This window comes from Gymnodraco acuticeps, unplaced genomic scaffold, assembly GCF_902827175.1.
Source record: "Gymnodraco acuticeps unplaced genomic scaffold, fGymAcu1.1, whole genome shotgun sequence".
Taxonomy (NCBI): domain Eukaryota; kingdom Metazoa; phylum Chordata; class Actinopteri; order Perciformes; family Bathydraconidae; genus Gymnodraco; species Gymnodraco acuticeps.
In genome coordinates, this window is record NW_022990685.1 from 697,127 (window position 1) to 717,490 (window position 20,364).

Genomic DNA, 20,364 nt, shown 5'->3' on the forward strand with positions numbered 1-20,364 from the left:
CTTATCCAGTCTCGTGCCTTGCACAGTTCAGGAATTTAAAACACATTTGAAACAAACAACAAAAATCTCTTGACAGGTTCATGATGACAGAGAACATTTGATAAGTGTTGTGTTGCAATAAGATGTATCTGAACATCATGATGCTGCTCTGTTGCTTCCTTCTCTGCAAGACAACTCAAAAATGTACACTCACTGACAGGATATTGCAAAAGTGGAAAGCCGCAATCTTTATGATGGTGTATGCAACTTTATGCAGATTTCACTTATATTACAGAATCCTTTGCTTCTTTGTGTACCTCAACATGAACCTTATATAAAAAAATAATTATTTACATGAAATAACCCTTGTGGCGCTCACCATTTTGTCTTTGTGTGTCAGTGCTGAGATGAGCAGCAGGTCCATAGCCAGCCGTGTTGAAAGCTGAAACTGTGACTCTGTAGTTCCCCTCCTTCACCACCAGGAGCGCCATTGACCCGGTGACATTTTGAGTGAATCTGTCCTGCGCCTGCTGATTCTTCACCAGCTTGTAGCTCACCTGGTATCCATGGATACGAACTCTGGTACCAGGGAGGTCGAGATGCTGCAGAGAGAAGGGGCGTAAGCACAAGACATTTTATGCCACATTTGTTTAGAGATTTGACAAGTCAGTATATTGTATACACTTCAACATATTAGATATTGTAAGTTAGGGTTATATTTCTGTTAGTCAACCAAACTTTATACATTTCTTATTTTCACTAGTGACCTTTTGTGTCATGCATTTCAAATTAGTTAATCAATCTGCCTGTTTTTCTTTGCAATAACTAGCACCATTTGCTAACATTACTGACAAACACAGGGGATGCTGTGGCTCAGTGGGCTGGTGCGCTCGGATCAGGGGAGAGCACATTTGAGTCCCGCTGCAGTCAGCATGTCGTTGTGTCCCTGAGCAAGACACTTCACCCCAAAATGGCTCCTGTGGGGATTGCCCACAGTATTGAAAGTCTGTATGTAACCCTTACCCTACCCTACGTCACCTCCACTGGCTCCCGGTCAAGTCCTGCATCACATAATATAAACTCCTCCTCATCACCATCAGTCCCTCCATTCCCTTTCCCCTCAGTACCTCATAGATCTTCTCCGCCCATACATCTCGTCCCGTACTCTTCCATCCTCAGACTCTGGCCTACTTTCCATTCCCCATTCACGCCTCCACACTTTCGGGGACCGTGCTTTCAGTGTTGCTGCCCCAACCCTCTGGAACTCCCTCCCTGCTGAAACCTGTGATGCCCCTTCTCTGGACATCTTCAAGGGAACCCTGAAAACTAGTCTGTTATAATAGCATTCCAACCTTAGTTACTCATCTCCCTGCCCTCACAAACTACATCACACATTGTAGTCTTCTTGTCTGTTTTATTTGTAGTCCCATTGTGTTCTCTCCTAGAGTGTGTTTAGTGCCCCCCCCCCCCTCTTTGTAAAAGCATCCTTGGGTATATGAAAGGCGCTATATACATTTAAGTTATTATTATTAGTATTAAGCCGCTTTGGATAAAAGCTTCTAACGAGTGACATGTAATGTGGTACGGCGAAGCCAGTTCAACAGACCCTAGATATCTTTGAGTTACATGGCTTATCTAACCCTAACAAAAACAATCTCGCTAAGCGGTCTTACGATGCTGGTTATCAACTCGGCAAGTGAACCCAGGGTTTCTCTGTCCGGCTAAGAGCGCGTTCACGTGAAAGGGGCGGGGCTAGCAACATTTGATATGGAGTACAAACATGGAGATATGTACTGACCTCGCATCATGAATGAAGAGTAATCTATCACATGAGACAAATATGAAAAGTTAAACTTTAAACATCCATGACTTCAACACTTAATCCAGGATAAAAGCCACAGGCAGCTGCAAAGAGCAGAAAGAATAGATGTTTCAAACTAAAAGGTTCATAATATCACTGCCCCACTGGATCTGACTTTAATTGTTGCTTGAAATAACACTTCTCATAGTATGCTGTGACAGTGAGTGCACGACTCTGGTGTGTTGCACGGCTCAAGAAGCTGACACAGATAAATGATTATATGATATGATATAAAGAAGAAGAAGATTCAACTTTATTGTCATTACATAATACAGGTACTAATAACGAAATGGTTTCTCTGCATTTGACCCATCCTAGTGTTAGGAGCAGTGGGCTGCCATTATTATGTACGCTGCCTGGGGAGCAGTGTAGGGAACGGTGCCTTGCTCAGGGACACCTCGGTAGCACTTGGTCTTTCCGGGACTTGAACTGGTGACCTTCCAGTTGCCAAGCCAAGTCCCTATGGACTTCGCCACCACCGATTGATAAGTGCGACATGTCGGGGACGTGCATTTACAGTGTGTCACTTTGCTCCGGTTACTTATGTTCTGGCTGATATTTCAGTACGCTTGCTTACAGCAAATGTTATAATAGTCAGATAGTTCTAAAGATGGGCAAGGATATTCTACTAATGTACATGTTCACACAGTCATCGACTTTTGCCAGCCGTCTTTCCTGCATACAGCAGTTACAACTGTGTTGGTCAGCAGGCGGTGCTGCCACAGAGTTGATCTTTTATCTCAAACATGACCTGCTCTGGTGCAGGTTTGGTGTTCAACATAACACCAAGGAGTCATCCTACGTATTGTTCACTCATACGTAGTGAACCAGCGTCGTAGGAATATGAACTTTGAGTTAACCCTGAAGTTACCTCACTGACCCCAAATCCTGCTTCGTAGTACAGGCCTCAGGTGTAAACTCCTATACTGTTTTACTTTGATATGTATTTCCTCCTTGTGTCCGGTCTGTTTTTACTTCCTTTCTTTGTGTTTTCCCGCCTGTGTGATTGTCTGATGTGTGTTCACCTGCTGCCCCTGTGATTCATCTCCTCTCCAGCTGTGTCTTGTCTCTCATGGTTTTTCTTGTATGTTCCTTCTCGGTTCGCAGTTCCTGCCTGTGTCCCTGCTCTCGGGTCTGTTCTTGTTTAGTTTTTCTTTGTTTTATTTTACCTTCTCTGGTCTCCGCAATTTGTATCGGCTTTATTTAATAAAGGTTACTTTTTGTTTACACTTTTATACATGCCTCCTGTCTTATACTGTGTAATGGTGCGTTCCCACTGGACATGGCGCAATGATTTGCATCGCATCGATTTACTCGCGCGAGTTGGGCCGCGGCTTTGAGTTTTTGTTTTGTTTACTCTGATTGTCTTTGGCGAGAAAGCGTCACGCAAATTTGACGCTCGAGTTGCCTCAGAATGAGCTACTATTAAACAAATGCAAGCAGGCTATTCAATACGACTTTGCATTCAACCAGTAATAAGTTCAGTTGTTTGTCTTTCATATTTTTATATTACTTGTTTATTTTTTAGGCTGAAAAGGGAAACCATTTTATAGATGACTTAAAAGGAATTCTGAAATACCTTCCACATGAGATAAAGCAGATAGGATCCATCAGAGTCTTTCAAAGTTTCCTCCACTCTATAACACACCTCTGGAGGCCTGGACAGCGCTGGCAGAGAGAAAGCAAAACATTCCAAGCTGATTTGACTGCTCTTGTAAAAAAATATATTTCTGTAATTGGTATAAACGATATAGTCGTGCAGTTATGACGGGATGGGATTGTTCCATTGGACTTTGGAATATTGCAGACAGAAAGCTCTGGGGCAAACAAACATTTAAGATACTTAACACATTTTGTTCCGCAGGATAATCTCCACATATTAACACCACTTTGTGATTTTTGAAGAATAAATGTCCCTGGCAGGAGTAAAGAGTTATGCTAAAACCCAACACCATCATGGTTGCATGGCTGCACATTAACAACTCTACGCTTAAGGCAGACTAGTATTGACACAATGGCGTTAAGCAGTCTAATTTAGTCTCATTAGCAACTGCTGTTTAAAACATTCTTGAGTGGGGTATTTACTTAAGGATTTTATGTCGTATATCAAAATGTGTCAATTTGATGTAAACCACAGACTATATTTCAGGCAACTAAGCACAAACATGCTAAAAAACACATACACTTCGAGACAAAAAAAGTGCCGATGTCCTTACTCTTTAGCGAGCATTAGCACCACTCTATAGCAGGTTATGCTGAGACACTATTTCAATCATTTTATGGAAACACTTCTTCTGAGTTTCAGACTATAATTGAATTTCTGTTTGAATGTAAACTGTTACCCCGTTCCAGCGTCCTCGCGCTGACGTCAGAACTCCAGTCGCTCCAGAAGCCGGGTTCCTCTCTGCAGGCCACGCCAGCCTGGTAGAAGGTAAAGGTCAGGAGGTCTTTCATCCTGTAGTTCAATGTCTGATCCTGATGTGACGGGACAGAATCAGGAGCCTGGAAACAAGACACAGACAGCAAAGACAAACTGATTGTATGTGGTATTTGGTAGCTGATTATCTAGGGCATTCTGAAGGTATTTTCTAAATAAAAGTATCCAAACATTTTGAGTTACCAGTTGTATTCAAATGTTTAGGGGTTTCCCATTATCGCATCTGGTTTTTAGGGTTAGAGTACACGATAACACCTTTAGCCTAAGGAAAAATTCAAAAAGTCCAAACCAAAGGGCAACACTGAGACAAAATAAAGGGGTTCAGAGGAGTAATGGGCCAAAATCTTAAAGGTTCTTCCAGGTTTCTTTTTTCAATTTGTTAATATTTGTGTACCTGTGCTCATAGGCTTTGGGGATTTCAGCTTGTTAGGGTCAGGGTACGCAATTACCCCTTTTACCATGAAAAAAATAGTTCCCAGTTCCTTTGCCACCGCGTGGAGCTGCGTCATCTTGCATCATGATGTAACCGTTTACGTCCCTGCTTTATACAGCTCAAAATACCTAGCTTTCCAGCATCAATTAAGACGGTATATCATTAAAAGTGATTCCCAATTGTATCTCTATTGCCACCAAGCTACCAAGGAGGTAGCTTCTCCTCCGCCCGCCACTGCTGTTTAAGTTTGCTAGCATCAATGGATCTACGTCTTGCAGGTTTTTGTTGTTGTTGATCAGGATATTCCCTCCCCTGACGTAAGCCAGACGTGTTCGGTTGTTGGTTCTTGACCAGCAGTTTTCTGGTTATAAATACGAACTAGCATGTGGGCCCGCAGCAGGCCCCGCTGCGGTAGAAACAGGTAGAACTGATTCGCAATAGAGTACTAGCTCAGAAATGGATCTGGAACCAGTTTGGTCGTAACGCAGTAGATAACACCTGTAGCCAAGGAATGCTTAGAAGGAAAACCAAAGGGCAACACTGAGACAAAAGAAGGGGTTTAGAAGAACAGTGGGCCAAAATCTCAAAGGTACTAACAGGTTTCTTTTGAATTTGTTCCTAACTTCTTGCTAATAGGGAATCTAGCTTGTTAACACACTCACATTTTGGGGACTGACTGCATCTGGGGACAAGCTCCTTCTTAAAAGGGTGTACTTCATTATTCTGAGTTTCTCAGAATAACAACCCTGTTTTCTGATCTGTGACAATGCATTTTCTAGCTAACCAAAAAATTACAAGTACGAGAATTTGTAAACACAAAAGGGCAACACCTCATCCTTTAATTTATCACATACCTAACCCTAACCCTAAAACTGCATTAACATGATACGCAGTATAGCGGCTCTGCACTGGGGTTGCCGTTGTGTTACCATGGACTGAGTGGTGCCGCCTGATCAAGTGGAAGCGCTACCCTCATTGTTGCGCACCACTTGAATTTTCGAGGAGCATTGCGATCAGTTAAAATGTTATCAGCGTTACCAATCAGATAACAGCTGTATGAAGCGGCGCAAGCTAGCAGAGGATGTAACCATAAAGACGAAACCTGACTGGCTGTTTTAACCATAAGGCTCTGCGCCCAACCTCAAAGTCAGCAAACAGAAAATCCGGTATCATGTGAATGCAGCTTAACATTCAAAATCAACACATCTGGAAATAAATGGTTTTCACTGAACTGTAGTCTGAAAAGCAGCTAAAGATGTCTAACAAAGAGAGTGGTATAAAAGTATATTATTTGTATCTGAGATGAAAGAATGAAGGTGCATAGACTTGAAATACCCAAGTTAAAGTATCTCGACTATGTACTTAGATACGGCAATTTATTTAATGTACTGAGTAAAATTCAGTTGGCCCCTAACCCATCACAGTCCCCCTGCTTCCACTACTGCTATTTATTTAATGCCATACCTATTATTTTTTACTATGTAAAGTGGCCTTGGGTCCCTTGAAAGGCACTATACACATTTATTCTATTATTATTATTATTTAAATGTTCTCATACATTGAGTGACAAGAGTGTTAACTAACCAGGGTCCATATGTGCGTATCGTTCGTTCTGTAGCGAAGCCTACAGCTGCCGTAACTGCTGCTTCTCCATGACACAACAACAGAGTCCTCAGTGGAGCCAAGAACAGTTAATACAGGCGGAGAGGGTTTGACTGAGGAGAGGAAACAAACAAACAAAACAAGTATATGTACATGACTTAACAGCAGTTGAAGATTAAAGTTAGCTTGTATCACAGTCATAACTAGGTAGTGGTGGAGAGCAAAAAAAGTACATTTACTCAAGTACTGTACTTAGGTAACATTTTTGTGGTATTTTGATTGACTTATTCCACTACATTTATTTGATAACACTAGTAAGTTTCATTTTGTGTATACAAAAACTCATAAATGATTATTTATTATTATGGATAAAATAAGAAATAAGAAAATTAACAAATGAATGGATCACTAATTATAATCTAGCAGTACAAAATATATTATTCCGAAATGGCAAATCTGCATAATAAGTACTTGACTTATTATGACAGAGTATTTCTACACTGTGGTATTACTTATACCTAAAGGGGCCTTTTTATGCTAATTTCAGCTTCATATTAGTGTGTTGGGCCTCTACTGGGACATGTCTCCATGCTTTAATGTTCAAAAAGCTCTTTATTTTTCTCATCCTGCCTGTGCTGCAGCACCTCTTTTCACCCTCTGTTTGAAACCAGAGCCAAGTCTGCTCTGATTGGTTAGCTGGCCGGCTCTGTAGTGATTGGTCAACCACTTAAGTGTCCTGCCCCTAAGCCTATCATGTACAATGTGTTGGAGCGATTCATTTGACTGATACGGGGTAGCCTCTGACAGGGCTTAAGCTAAACGTAAGTGAGCATCCTCTTTGGGCCCAGATAAGGTACTTTTGCTGTCGAGAGTCAGGCCATGTTAGCCAAGTCTGCTCTGATTTGTAAACTGTCCTGCTCTGTTGGGATTGGTCAACCACTAAGAGATGTGTCGGAAATGTCCCCCCTCCTTAGCCTATCACATACTATGTGTAGGAACACTAGCCAATAGAAGAGCGCGTGCTACATAGTGATGTCACTTATTCAGGAAGAAAACAAAGGAGTCCAATGAAGGCATTACAGGTGTTTGGGAGAGAAACTCCCTCTGGAGAGAACTTTGGGATTTTAGCCTTTGCAGACCATTTACAGTACATGCACACAAACCTATATAACACTACAGGGAAGAGAAAAGCCACATCAAGCATACAGTAATGGAGCCTCTTTCAATAAAATATTTGAGTTCATCTTCCTTCATTGCTACTGGGTTGAGAAGTGATGACATATCTTTGCCACTCACTTGAATCGTTAAGAAACACAGTGTGAGGTCGGGTCCAGATCTCCTTCATCATCATGTAGTTTTTGATACTGGCGGTTACGGAGAGGACCGCTGCTGGTGTGAATATTCCCTGACAGGAGATGATTGTATGTACGCTGAAGAAGAAAAGGAGAGGGAGAAGGGGAATACATGGAGGATGAGACCTTGTTTTTTAATACACATTTGTAATCTTAAACTTAATTCTAACAACATTTACTCAAATACTACACTTAATTGAGGTACTTCACTTGTGTTTTCACATTAAACTTCTAAGTCGCATTTTGTAGGAACATTTGCTTTTGACTCCACCACATTTATTTCACTAGCTACATTGCAGATTTAGGTAATTAATACATAATATAAATAATTTTAAACATTAATGTGTATTATTATCATAAGGTAAAATACCCAATAGTATATCAAATAGTTAGAAATAGACCCCAGTCTACCTGCTGCAATACTAAAGTACAGAACTACGTTGGCCAATCTGTGCAAGCCCGCTACAACAGCCCAAACACTTCAATCAGGAGAATGGAAGTGCTCACTTTCAAAAACGATATCAATATAAAAACAGAAATGCGCCAAAACACATACATTATGAAACATCTTCACCAACCTGACAACACGTGCAGCACTAATAAAAAAAGTATCCAACTTAGCGGAACATGTGCAGCGTTTACTTAAAGTGCTGCATAAACAAAATGCTGCAAATAAAAAAAACTGCAACAAGCTTAAAATGCCAGTTGGCGTGCTGGGATTATAAAGTTGGCCAACTGTTACTCTTGCAAAGTAGGTGTTTAACATTATAAATGAAATGACTAGCTTTAGCTTTGCTAGCTAGCTAGTTAACAGCAGATCTGCAATAAAGGAAAATAATCATGCGATAACATTGTTAAAATAAGCCAATGAAAATTACATTTTAGGTTTCCAGTGATAGTTGGTCAACTTTATAATCCCCAAACCTCACCAAGTGCTCCGGTCCCAGCTGTGTGTTTCTAAATGCTGCATCTAAATGCTGCATGTGTGAAGAGGTTTCTTTATTTGCTTTTGTTTTGGCACATTAGTGTTTTTTTTTAAAAATCGTTGTTGAAACTGCTGTGTGTTACTTCCCCCCCTGCCCCCTGTCAGCCACCATAGTGAACACATTTATACATTGATAACATAATACAACAATTCTGAATTTGGCCATATTACATTATGGGCACTTTTTTTACCTTAAGTATATTTTGATGTTAATAATTTTGTACTTTTAATGAAGTACAATTTTGAATGCGGGACTAATACTTCTAACTGAGTATTTATACACTTTGGAATTGCAACTTTCACTTAAGTAAACATACTTCCAATAACATTGGTAGCTACATATACAGAGCCTGAAACTGGAGTACAGCTTCCAACATTTTTATTTTTTAGTAAACCGCCTTCTTTAATCAGTGTTTACCTGCTGAAGAGGAGAGAGATGTCAGGCTCAATGTGGCTGTCTGAATCTTGCTTCAACTCACATGTCATAGATCTGTGTGATATCTGGTAGTAACAGGACATGTTCAGTGTCTCTGTAGGAAAACAACAGAGGGCTTATGGTGGTGACATGAACATTAAATGCACTGCAAAGCTGAACTGACATTGTTACATTGCTTTAGTCCTCCCCATCTTCACTTAGAGATTCAAAGGTTTTATGGTCATTTGCACAATAGTAACAGCATAGTTTTGGCTATGAAGGTCCTAGTCCACTCCAACTATGCAACCCACAGTAGAATATCCTTCAGAGGTAATAATAGTGCAAGAAAAATAGAAATAGAGGGGCCCTATTGTGTTTTGGGGGTTTTCCCTTTCCTGTAGTGTGTTCATTGCAGACTCGGCTAAAGGGTTAAAAGAGGTGCTGCAGCACAGGCAGTATGAGAAAAAAAGAGCTTTATGAACATTAAAGCATGGAGACATGTCATAGTAGAGACACAAAATACAAATATGAACCTGAAAATGAGCAAATGGAGCAAGAGCATGGTGCAAGGACCACAATGGTGCAAGTCAAATGCAAAAATAATTGAATTATATACAAATATTAAATATGTAGACTGTAAAGGTTCATAAGACTATTCTAGCACTTGTGTAAATGTTCTTCGTTACATTCTACAACTGTTGACTGAGTGCCGAATGTGTGTGTGTTTGTTCACTTTGTATAGATGAAGGTGTTGGAGAGCCACAGTGTCTGAGGTCAGTGACACACACCCGCTGGTCCTCCTCACAGCGCTTCAGTTCAGAGTCCCTCACCGTCACCTCTGCCACACACAGAACACACACAGAACACACACAGAATGCAAGACTTACATTCAGGAAAGGACACCTTAACTAAACCAAGACGTGATGTAACTTCCCTGCCAGTAGAACATGTTTTGAATCACTAAACAGTTTTACTCAAATGTATCTCATGCATCGCCCAGGGTTCAAATGGCCAGTTTAGTAGACAAGTTAAACCAGGATTATTAACTGAATTTTAAGGGCTTAATCATGAAACCCTCTGAAACAACCCATTTTACACAGGGAGGATGTTTTCTTCTGCTTCCTAAGTACATTATACTGCTTATATTTTTACTCAAATATTACTTATATATAATATATTAAATATTATATAATATATATATTGTAATATATATATATTATATTTCAAATATTACTTTAGGTAAATCTGATTACTACTTCCAACACTGAAACAATGACATACACTAACAAAAAGTGCATATCATTACCAAGACTAATCCAGATCGACCACAACACATTTCAGAAAAATACGATTTTTCCTTTAATCAAGCTGCAAAATAGTGGCAAACTCACCATGAGAAAACACACCGAGGAGGCTCATCACTGTACACATAGCAATGTACAGTTTGTGAGACCAGATGCCCATCTTAGCTGGTAAAAAATTACCAAATATTCAAAAGATTAGCTCATTGTAAACATAAAATAAGTCCATCGTCTTTCAAAACCCGTTATTTTCTATGTAAAAGGACTACATGACTTCAGAGAACTTGTTTTAAAAAAAAATCTCTGGTGTATGAAAGCTGTGAGCGGTGAATCAGGAAGATGTAATGTTGATCAGGAAACTGCTCCATGTCTTTAAGTTACACCCATTATTACATCAAGTGTGTGTGTGTGTGTGTGTGTGTGTGTGTGTGTGTGTGTGTGTGTGTGTGTGTGTGTGTGCGTGCGCATGCGTGTGTGTGTTTGTGTTACAATTTACATTTCCTGTTAAATCATCACTGCTTTTCTAAGTTAATAAACCTGGACGGCACCGGAACACCAGACCAATTCAAACATACTGTAAATATTGTATTCATGTATAAACACTCGTAATATGCATGGAGGTTGCTGTACAAATAAAATGTATTCTTATTCATGTCTGTGTAAGTAGTTGTAGACGAAGTATTAGCAGCAGAACTAGTATTTGTAGTAGCATTGCTCTCTGGTGGACAAACTATTGAATGGAGACACTGTCAAACCCTAACCCAAGTCAATGGCAATATATAATTCCAGTTGTAATGTTATTATGCCATGCATTTGTGGGCCGCCGTATAACTCAGTTGGTAGAGCAGGCAGCCCATGTACTGGGGCTTGGTTCCCCTGCAGAGGACCCAGATTTGTATCCTGCCTTTGACCATTTGCCCGTGTCATCCCCTCTGTCTCCCCATTCAACACTGTCACCTCAATAAAGGCACTGTGTTATAAACACATTTTTTGTTAAAAGCGGTATGGTGTCACCCCACCCCTATTGTGTTTGTATAAAGCTGCAATCACATGATACACCATAAAAGCTCTCTGCGCTGACGTTGCCGTTGTGTTTCTACGGGGATAGCGGTTCCACCCTCGACTAAGCGGACGTGCTACACTCAGTGTCTCGCACCGTTGAAAATCATTGCGACCACTGCACCCAAAGCTCCATCTATTCCGATTTTTGACCTTGTTTACCGCTGACCTTGACGCACAACCAATCAGATGAGAGCTGCATGTAGCGGCGCAAGCTAGCAAGGGAGGTAACTGTAGAAACAAAACCTAACTAGCTGTTTCACTGCAAGGCTCTGCGACCAACCACACAGTTGAGCAAAGACCAAATCATGTGTCATGTGAATGCACTTCTAATGTGTGTGCATTTTGTCCTTCACTTCTTTAGAACACTTCTTTGTTATTTTGGTGATGGTCCGACCTCCTGAGGCAGTAGTGTTCACAACATCTGCCACATGCTGCAACTGTAACCGAATGTCCGAACTGCGTCCACCAATCAATATTTTTTACTTGTATCCAGAAACAAGAACTTCAATATCAATGTTAAATTAAAGCTGCAAGCAGCGTTGAGCGGGTCTTCGATGCTCCGCAGGCTGTTGTTCGCACATCAACGTGTCACGTAGGTGTCTCAAGGACTCGGCCGTTGGCAAATGTGGGAAGTTTCAGGGCGATCGGACAACGTACATAGGAGTTACAGCAATATCACAAACATTGTGTTTGATGGCGAGTAATCTGTGGTCATGGCAACGACATTTGATGACACCTCATAATACGCCTAGATGTGTTGAGGGATGCATCGTTATCAAACCTGTGAAGTTTTGGGCTGTTTGGAGCATGTTCAATGGAGTTATGAGAAAACCGTGTTTCATGGTGACCATTGTGTTACCATGGCAACGGCATTTGACGAAATCTCAAAACTGAAACATATATGTCTTGAAGGCTGTACCGTTAGCACACGTTAAGTTTGAACACTTTTTGACCATTAACACTGGAGGTATAGCAATATCGTGCTTAATGGCGAGGGATGCGTTGCCATGGCAACAGCTTTAGAGGAAAACTCACTATTGTCATATTGAGGTGTTGAGGGCCGGACCATTAACTGTCAGCTGAAGTCTGGTGCCGTTTTGACCCTTTTGATAGGAGTTACGACAACATCATGCATTATGGCGAGGGTTCCGTTCCCATGGCAACGGCATATAATGACACCCCATAATTGACATAGAGCTGTTGAGGGCCGGACCATTAACCATCATCTGAAGCCTGGTGCTGTTTTGAACATTTTGATAGGAGTTACGGCAACATCGTGTTTTATGGCGAGGGATGCGTTTCCATGGAAACAGCATATGATGACACCCCATAATTGACATAGAGCTGTTCAGGGCCGGACCATTAACCATCATCTGAAGTCTGGTGCCGTTTGGACGATTTTCCATTGAGATACGACAACACCATGTTTAATGGCGAGGGATCTGTCGCCATGACAACGGTATATGATGACACCCCATGATGGACATAAAGCTGTTGAGGGCCGGACCATTAGCCATCGTCTGAAGTCTGGTGCCGTTTGGACCATTTTCCATTGAGTTACGACAACATCGTGTTTTTTGGCGAGGGATGCGTTGCCATGGAAACGGCATATGGTGAGATCTCAGATTTCACATAGAGCTGTTGAGGCATGGACCGGTGATATACAAGTGAAGATTGGGGGACGATCGGACCGTGTCCATTGGAGTTACAGCGACATCGTGTTTTATGGCGAAGGATTCGTTGCCATGGTAACGCCACATGATGTAACATCAGATTTGACCTAGAGCTGTTCAGGGCCGCAGTGTTAACCATCATGTGAAGTTTAGGTGATAGGCGATCTGAGCATGTCAGTTTGAGTTATGACGTCATCGTGTTCCATGGCGAAGGATCGCCTAGCATCGAACGAACGTGAACTTTGGGGGCAAATCACGGCGAATATCGTCAAAACAGTTGTAGAAACTACTCCCAAAAAAATACTACGTATTGTGCATTTTTTTTGTACAGCACAAAGCGAATGTATTTTTTGCCTCTACTGGGACATGTCTCCATGCTTTAATTTTCAAAAAGCTCTTAATTTTTCTCCTGTGCCGAAGCACCTCTTTTCACCCTCCGTCTGAAACGGAGCCCAGTCTGCTCTGATTGGTTAGCTGGGCGGCTCGGTTTTGATTGGTGGACCGCTTAGAGATGTCCTGCCCCTAAGCCTATCACCTACAATGTGTTGGAGCACGAGCCAATCATTCATTAGACTGGATCAGAGAAGATCGGCAAATAAATAAGTAAGTGAGCATGCTTATTGGGCCCAGCTTTGGGTACTTTTGCTCTCGAGAGTCAGGCCATTTTAGCAGAGTCTGCTCTGATTGGTTAGTTGGCTCACTCTGTTGTGATTGGTCAACCACTAAGAGATGTGTCGGAAATATCCCGACCATTACAAAATCAAGTACAATGTTGTGGAACGCTAGCCAATAGAAGCGTTATGTAGTGATGTCACTATGGAAGTAAACAAAGGAGTCCAATGAAGGCGTTTCAGAAAGGGGGAGAGTGTGTGGGAGAGAAACTCCCTCTGGAGAGAACACAGGGATGTTAGCCTTTGCAGACCATTAACATGCACAACAACCTATACCACACACTACAGTAGATCGGGCCTCTTTAAAAAGGAACAGGCTTCTGTTCAGGAGTCAAATGCACAATAATGCCTAAAGGAAGCTGCATTTAAGAAAAGCTTCTCTTTAAACTGCACAACATAATTGATCAAAACTGACAAACTATTTGGATCCAGGTATACGCTTTACTAGTATAACAATGGCTCTCACCACACATTCAGTGAAGAAACACCACTCAGGGAATTACCAAACCCCAACTGTTCCTCATTTATTTTTCAAGTTCTTTCCTCAAAAGCAACAACTCAGCTCTTCTCATTCTTTTTTTCTTATAGAAAATGAAAAAAGAAATTGCTTGTACAAACATTTAAAAATGACTTACAGCGGGAAAAAAAGGAAAGAAGGAAAAATAAATGCTGTGCAGATTGATAGATGAATTCTTCCTCTGTGTGTCTCCACACTGTCAGATACAGCGAGCATAAGCTCTCTCTACTGTTATATATGAATTGGCAGAGGTAGACAAAAAAGGCTAAACAAGTACTTTTTATCCACGAGAAGTCCAATGAGGTTTCATGACCGCTGTGCTTTTGAAACCTGTACAAATGTCAAGTTAATGCATGTGAGACAAAAGAAAATCCCTCTGTCTGTCCTGAAAAACATTTTTGGGGTGTTTCTTGCCCGGCAACAGAGAGAACATGTAAACCAATGGTGCAGCAATTAGACTTGGGGTATTTACGAGATACAGGAAGTGAAACAGACCAAAATATATATATATAACATTATCCGTTCACCATGTCTGGTCACAGCCGTTCAAAAAGTGGATCATATTAGCCTTTTTTGGGGGGAGGGGGAACAAAAGCTAAATCGGATGTCGTGAATCTGACACACGAGGGATTTTTTATTACCCCAAAGATCCGTTTCATACACATGATATGCCTTGAAGATCTGCACAAATGAGTCTTTCCTGCTCATCAGCAAATGTCCTCAGGCAGCTGCTGATATTTACAATAATTATGTACGGATGTAACGTTGGCACGAGTTCACTTTACTAGATTCATTGTCGAGCTTTTGTTAAACCTGTGTGTACTTCATTCCCACCTTGCTGAGCAATTCAGCCAATTTCTTTTTCTAAGTCCACAGTAAATATGATTTATTCTCAGACTTCATGGAGGTTAAGTAATGGTTACGCCTGTAGATCTACATTCATTCAGCCAACACAATACAAATAGGACTTTTTATGCACTCATGTTAAATGCTTTTTCTTTGACAAATAATCTAAATGTATAATCTTGATTAGGTGCTTATAAAGTTGAGGTAAAAAGCAAAGATAACAATGTGTGAAACATTTAGTTATTTCAAATAATGCTAACTTGCACCCAAAGCTTGTACTTCCGTCTACCTTTGTTGCAGATAAGATGTGAAAATGGATTCCGGCACTGCCATCGTGTTTCCTTACTTGTGTTTAGTTTCTTTAGTCTAAATGCTACGGTGGTCGACCTACGCTACACTTCCATTAGGAGAAATGGGCTCAAAAGCGATGCAAATAAAAACACAAATGAGCCAAAACACATGAAGAAACATCTTCATCAACTTGACAAGACATGAGCAGTGTTTACTCAAAAAGCTGCTCAAACTAAATGCAGGAAGAAGCTCAAAACACAACGAAAACAGGGACACTCAAAAGTGACGCAGCGCTGGGACCGGAGCACTTGTTGATGTTCTGGGATCATAAAGTTGGCCAACTGTCACTGTTGGCTGAGTTGGCCTGTTTCACGATTGTAAGTGTTTTGTCAGTATAAATGAAATGACTAGGTTAGCTATACGTTAGCTAGGCTAGCTAGGTTAGCTATATGTTAGCTAGGCTAGCTAGCTGACAGCAGATCAGCAATAATATCAGAAGGATTCCTGGGATCGCATTTTTTAAACAAGCCAATACAATGTACATTTGAGGTAAGTTTCCAGTCACAGTGTGCCAACTGTGACTGTGTGCTCTGGTCCCAGCTGTGTGCATCACTTTTTAGTGTCCCCGTTTCTGTTGTGTTTTGAGCTTCTTACATTGTTTTTATTTGCAGCGTTTCTTTTATGCAGTGCTTTTAGTAAATGCTGCGCACGTTTCGTCAACTTGGTGAAGATATTTTTTAATTTGCGCGTGTTTTGGCACATTTGTGTTTTTTTTATTGCATCGTTTTGGGCGGTCGTCGGCCACCGTAAATTCTGCAGCGCTTTGTGCACATTTTTCTACTCTTACATGCTTGAAGTGCTCTGACTGGAGCGAATGCTCTCATAGGTTAGGATTAGCTGCAAAAAAGGCATCCCTTAAAAATCGAGGTCCATCCTGTATCTCTGAATATACCATTACATTTCCAGTGGTGTCATAAGTTTGATTATCTTCTTCGCGGTGACCTGTGACTTCAAATGTTGGCATTGGCATTTTCTTCAGCCAGAACACTCAGAAAACTTCGCCCATCAGCCTTTAAAAACCCATTTGAACCTTTTTTTAATGATGCCCTTCATTTCCTTCACTTTGCAGATAGAGTTGTGTGGTTATTTTTACACTTGAAGGCATCACTTTGGTACAAGCATATTGCTCCTTTACATCCATTTTGATTTATTCTATTTCCTTTTTCACTGTCTCACCTCTGCTCACTCTCTCGGAGGAGAGAAACAGACTTGAGAAAGATGTATCGCGCTGCAGGGATCCAACCAGCAACATTTGTAACACAACCTCTCTTAATTAAATATGTTTTAGTTCAAGGAGCAGGAGAGAGGTGCATAGGTTAAAAAAAAACAAAAACCGACAGAACACGTGAGTTGGAACTAAGATTGTGATTAGAAGAAAAAAATCCAAAGCACCCGCCACTTCTTCCCAGTGAGCGACAGCACTGAAAGTCCCCAAACTTTGAAAGCTGTGGACTCGCCGTGAATGAAGTTTTTCTGTTTTGCAGCTTTCAGCCCAAACAGCATTTCAAGCTTCTTCAGTTGACGATAAGCAGTCAGAGTTCACCCGAGTCGAACTGGAAGAACCAAACTGGTTTCATGATGAGTCCAGGCATGTGTGTTGTCAGTGTGTGTGTGTGTGTGGGCAGCAGTGTGTGTTATTTGTTGCGCAGTAGCTCCAGCTGGTCCTGGTATTCGGTGAACAGTCTCTGGAATCGCAGGTTTTCAACGATGACAGGTAAGACTTCCCGCAACAACTCGCGCTTACGTAGACCCTTAACACAGAAAACAGATCGTTAGCGACTAGCATATGCGCCGTTTAATGTGGAGCCAGAGCTAACGCAAGCTAACGCAAGCTAACTCATTAGCTATTAGCTTTGTTTGCACAGGTCATAACAGATTAATCAAATGAGCAAAAAAACTATTCCGGACAGTCGCAATTACACAACCTGTTTTTTTTTTTCATGTTCTATAGACAAAACAGTTAACATTGTAATTAATAAATACTAATTAACTAACTGTTGATGCAGCTCTGCTTTACATCTAGACAGGACATTGCACACTACTTTTTGTGAGATCTTTTGGTTGAGTGACTATGATTTCTAACATCCAGGTTAGAAAGAAAAATGGATTGGGGTATCCCTTTATGTCTTAATGTATATGTAATATACTTGAGGCTTAATGCTGAATGAGTACAGCCTAATCCTTGGTCAACATCTAGCAACAATACAACTAAGAGATGGGACACAAAGCAGCTTTGGGAGCAGGAACAAAAAGGACAATACATTTGTTTGTGTGGAAGGTAAACGTTTTGAAAAATGTTGAGTTGTACCAGAGTGGTGGGCTCCCAGGCTGTCGCTGCTGATTTGTGGACGGGACCGAGCAGCTCCTTGCAGAGTTCTCGGAGACGAAACTCTGAACCTGGAGGGATCACACAACGTTTTGTCAACACTGAAACCGAAACCCAATCAGCACTCCTGGATGAACTTGTTTTTATACATTGTAACACTGTGGACCTTTGTCTACCCTCTGGCAGTGAGTTATCATAAACTGACAACATGAGCTCTAGTATAGAGTACAACTGGCCGATGTGCTTAGTGACTTTTGGTAGTTACTCAGAGGGAAAAGACACTAATAAGTCATTCAAAAAGTGTTCATATGAGATTTTGAGCCATTTTCATGTCAACCACTAAAAGAGGATGGATGTGGAACTGTAAAACCATTTCATCGCTGAAGTGTGGCTGTGAATGATCCGAAACATAATTCATTGTCTGTAATGTTGTCTTAAAAACAGAAGAACTAATTATCAGTGGCAGGGCTACATAAGGTTTGTACAGTCAGCACTGGGTTGTTAGTGACTCTTATCAGTCTGAAATCATTCTAAAAAGGAATAGTTTGCTACCTTCGTTGACAAGGAAACGGGTGTAGATGAGCAGCCAGTAGCGATACTCCTGTGCTGACTGCAAAGTCAGAGCAGACGCCAGCTGATTCTCCAGGAAGGCCAACGTCATGCTCTGCTGCAGGTGGTGAGGGGTGGAGGAGAGGCGGGACGCCAGCCGACCAGCACTGCAGGGACCACAGACATGGTGTTTATTTACTCATTTATTACCTTTCACCTGGAGATAGAAGGGGGGGATTAAATACTGCTGTCATACTTGAGGTTGCGTCCCTGCATGACAGCCAGTGGCCCTGAGGACACAGGTGCATCCTGGGTAGGTAGGCAGCTCCTGAAGTCAGCACACTGGACCATAGAGTCTCCTTTATCCGCTATTAACGTCCTGTAAGAGAGACAGTATAATTATTTAAGTTTACTCATTCACTCGGGGGGGGAAGTATTTTAGAAAGGGGGGCATTGGGGTGTTCTTGGTGGTGTGTTTGTGACGCTCTATGGAGGATTATAAAGTTATGGCAGATAGCCCTCAGCCAGTGTCTAATCATTCAAAATGACCTTGATCTTGTCAGTCATATAAAATAAATGAACTTTGACACGAACCTCTTCCTGTCACATACTAAGCAAAACAGATAAACATTGGCTACCGCCATTGGCACATGTCACCTTATTTACTGATGTGCTGATGGCGGAAAATATGGCTAACATCGGCAGATGCCAATATCACAACCTTTTCCCCAATGATAAATGCTATCCATCACTTTTAGCTAGCTATTTGAACTGTTCTTCATTGAGTTTCGGTAGCCATTTCAACGGTTTAACCATCACTGTTAAAATGATTTATTTATTACATTTAGCCAACTCTTCAAACTGTTGATGCTTTTAGCTAGTTTTTAAAACGTTTATCCAATACTTCTAGCTAGCTATTTAAAACGTTTATCCAATACTTCTAGCTAGCTATTTAAAATGTTTATCCATGACTTCTAGCTAGCTATTTAAAACGTTTATCCATTACTGGAAGCTAGCTATTTAAAACGTTTATCCATTACTGGAAGCTAGCTATTTTAACTGTTCTTCTTTACGTTTCGCTGGCTTTTCAAAAGTTTACCAATTACTTTTAGCCAATTATTACAAAAGTGTGTCTATAACTTGTAGCTAGCTATTTCAAACGTTTTTTCTAGCCTTACTTTTAGCAAAGGGTTTTTTCTACCCTTACTACCAGCAAACCCTGGTTGGGAATCAGCGCTGTCAGTCCACTCTTTAGTGCCTCACCATGTCTCCAGTGAGGAGCTGAAGCAGTAGGACTTTCCGTTGGAGAGTCCAACGACTGGAACGCCCTGCTGGGTCAGCAGAGACTGAGACACTGTGGTGTCAGCCCCTACACACAAAACAAAATGTGTTCAAGGGTAGACAGCATGACTGCATTTTACATACTCATTCAAATTGTATTTTATAAAAGTTAAATCCTATAAATACAAATGTGGTTTTGAAGCCATCTTCATGTGAAAGAACATATTTTTGACATTCATGAAGAAGATTCCAATAAAACATATTGAATGTACTTCAATAGGAATAGGTTAACATTTTAATAACTACAAAAGTTTGGTATCCATCTCATGTATGCGAGTTAAACAGAGCTAGATTCATGATGTGGTTAGCCTAGCTTAGCATGTAGATTGGAAGCAGGGGGATCTGTTAGCCTGGTTCTATAACAAGGAAACACCTCTACTTTATGTTTGCTCTAATTGGCAGTTATAACAGTACATTAACTAATACTTGTCAGAAATGGAAAAAAAAGTAGGGTGCTGGAACTATTTTTCAACACTTATCACACAGGCATGAGATTGATATAGTCAACCTTGAGTCCCACAATGTCGAATGCTCTGTGTCAATCCCATTCTGCAGTGTCTTACCTGGTAAAATGCTCAGCAGAGACTCGTTCTTCACCAGAGCCTTTTGTTTATGAACATCCCTGCAAACAGACAGAACACAAATGAACAGCTGGATAACAAT

At 41.0% G+C, this 20,364-nt stretch overlaps 2 protein-coding genes across 4 annotated transcripts in view; both read right to left on the reverse strand.

The window, feature by feature from the left end:
* LOC117555372 (interleukin-6 receptor subunit beta) overlaps positions 1-12,682 on the reverse strand; it is a 19,006-nt gene extending 6,324 nt beyond the window's left edge. Inside the window, exons 1-8 of one of the 2 annotated variants that reach the window (XM_034230254.1) lie at positions 10,456-12,682; positions 9,798-9,902; positions 9,068-9,179; positions 7,609-7,742; positions 6,295-6,425; positions 4,183-4,342; positions 3,420-3,508; positions 359-581 (exon numbers count right to left, since the gene is read on the reverse strand). In XM_034230254.1, coding sequence (XP_034086145.1) covers positions 359-581; positions 3,420-3,508; positions 4,183-4,342; positions 6,295-6,425; positions 7,609-7,742; positions 9,068-9,179; positions 9,798-9,902; positions 10,456-10,528 — 1,027 coding nt within the window. In that variant the 5' untranslated portion in view covers positions 10,529-12,682. Of the gene's footprint in view, positions 1-358; positions 582-3,419; positions 3,509-4,182; positions 4,343-6,294; positions 6,426-7,608; positions 7,743-9,067; positions 9,180-9,797 lie in introns of both variants that reach the window. The other variant, XM_034230255.1, reaches the window with a different exon arrangement.
* A 1,510-nt stretch (positions 12,683-14,192) lies between these two features.
* LOC117555371 (protein HIRA) overlaps positions 14,193-20,364 on the reverse strand; it is a 32,273-nt gene continuing 26,101 nt past the window's right edge. For both annotated transcript variants that reach the window (XM_034230253.1, XM_034230252.1), the window contains exons 20-25: positions 20,265-20,323; positions 19,624-19,729; positions 18,617-18,739; positions 18,364-18,527; positions 17,794-17,882; positions 14,193-17,236 (exon numbers count right to left, since the gene is read on the reverse strand). In XM_034230253.1, coding sequence (XP_034086144.1) covers positions 17,120-17,236; positions 17,794-17,882; positions 18,364-18,527; positions 18,617-18,739; positions 19,624-19,729; positions 20,265-20,323 — 658 coding nt within the window. In that variant the 3' untranslated portion in view covers positions 14,193-17,119. The remainder of the gene's footprint in view (positions 17,237-17,793; positions 17,883-18,363; positions 18,528-18,616; positions 18,740-19,623; positions 19,730-20,264; positions 20,324-20,364) is intronic.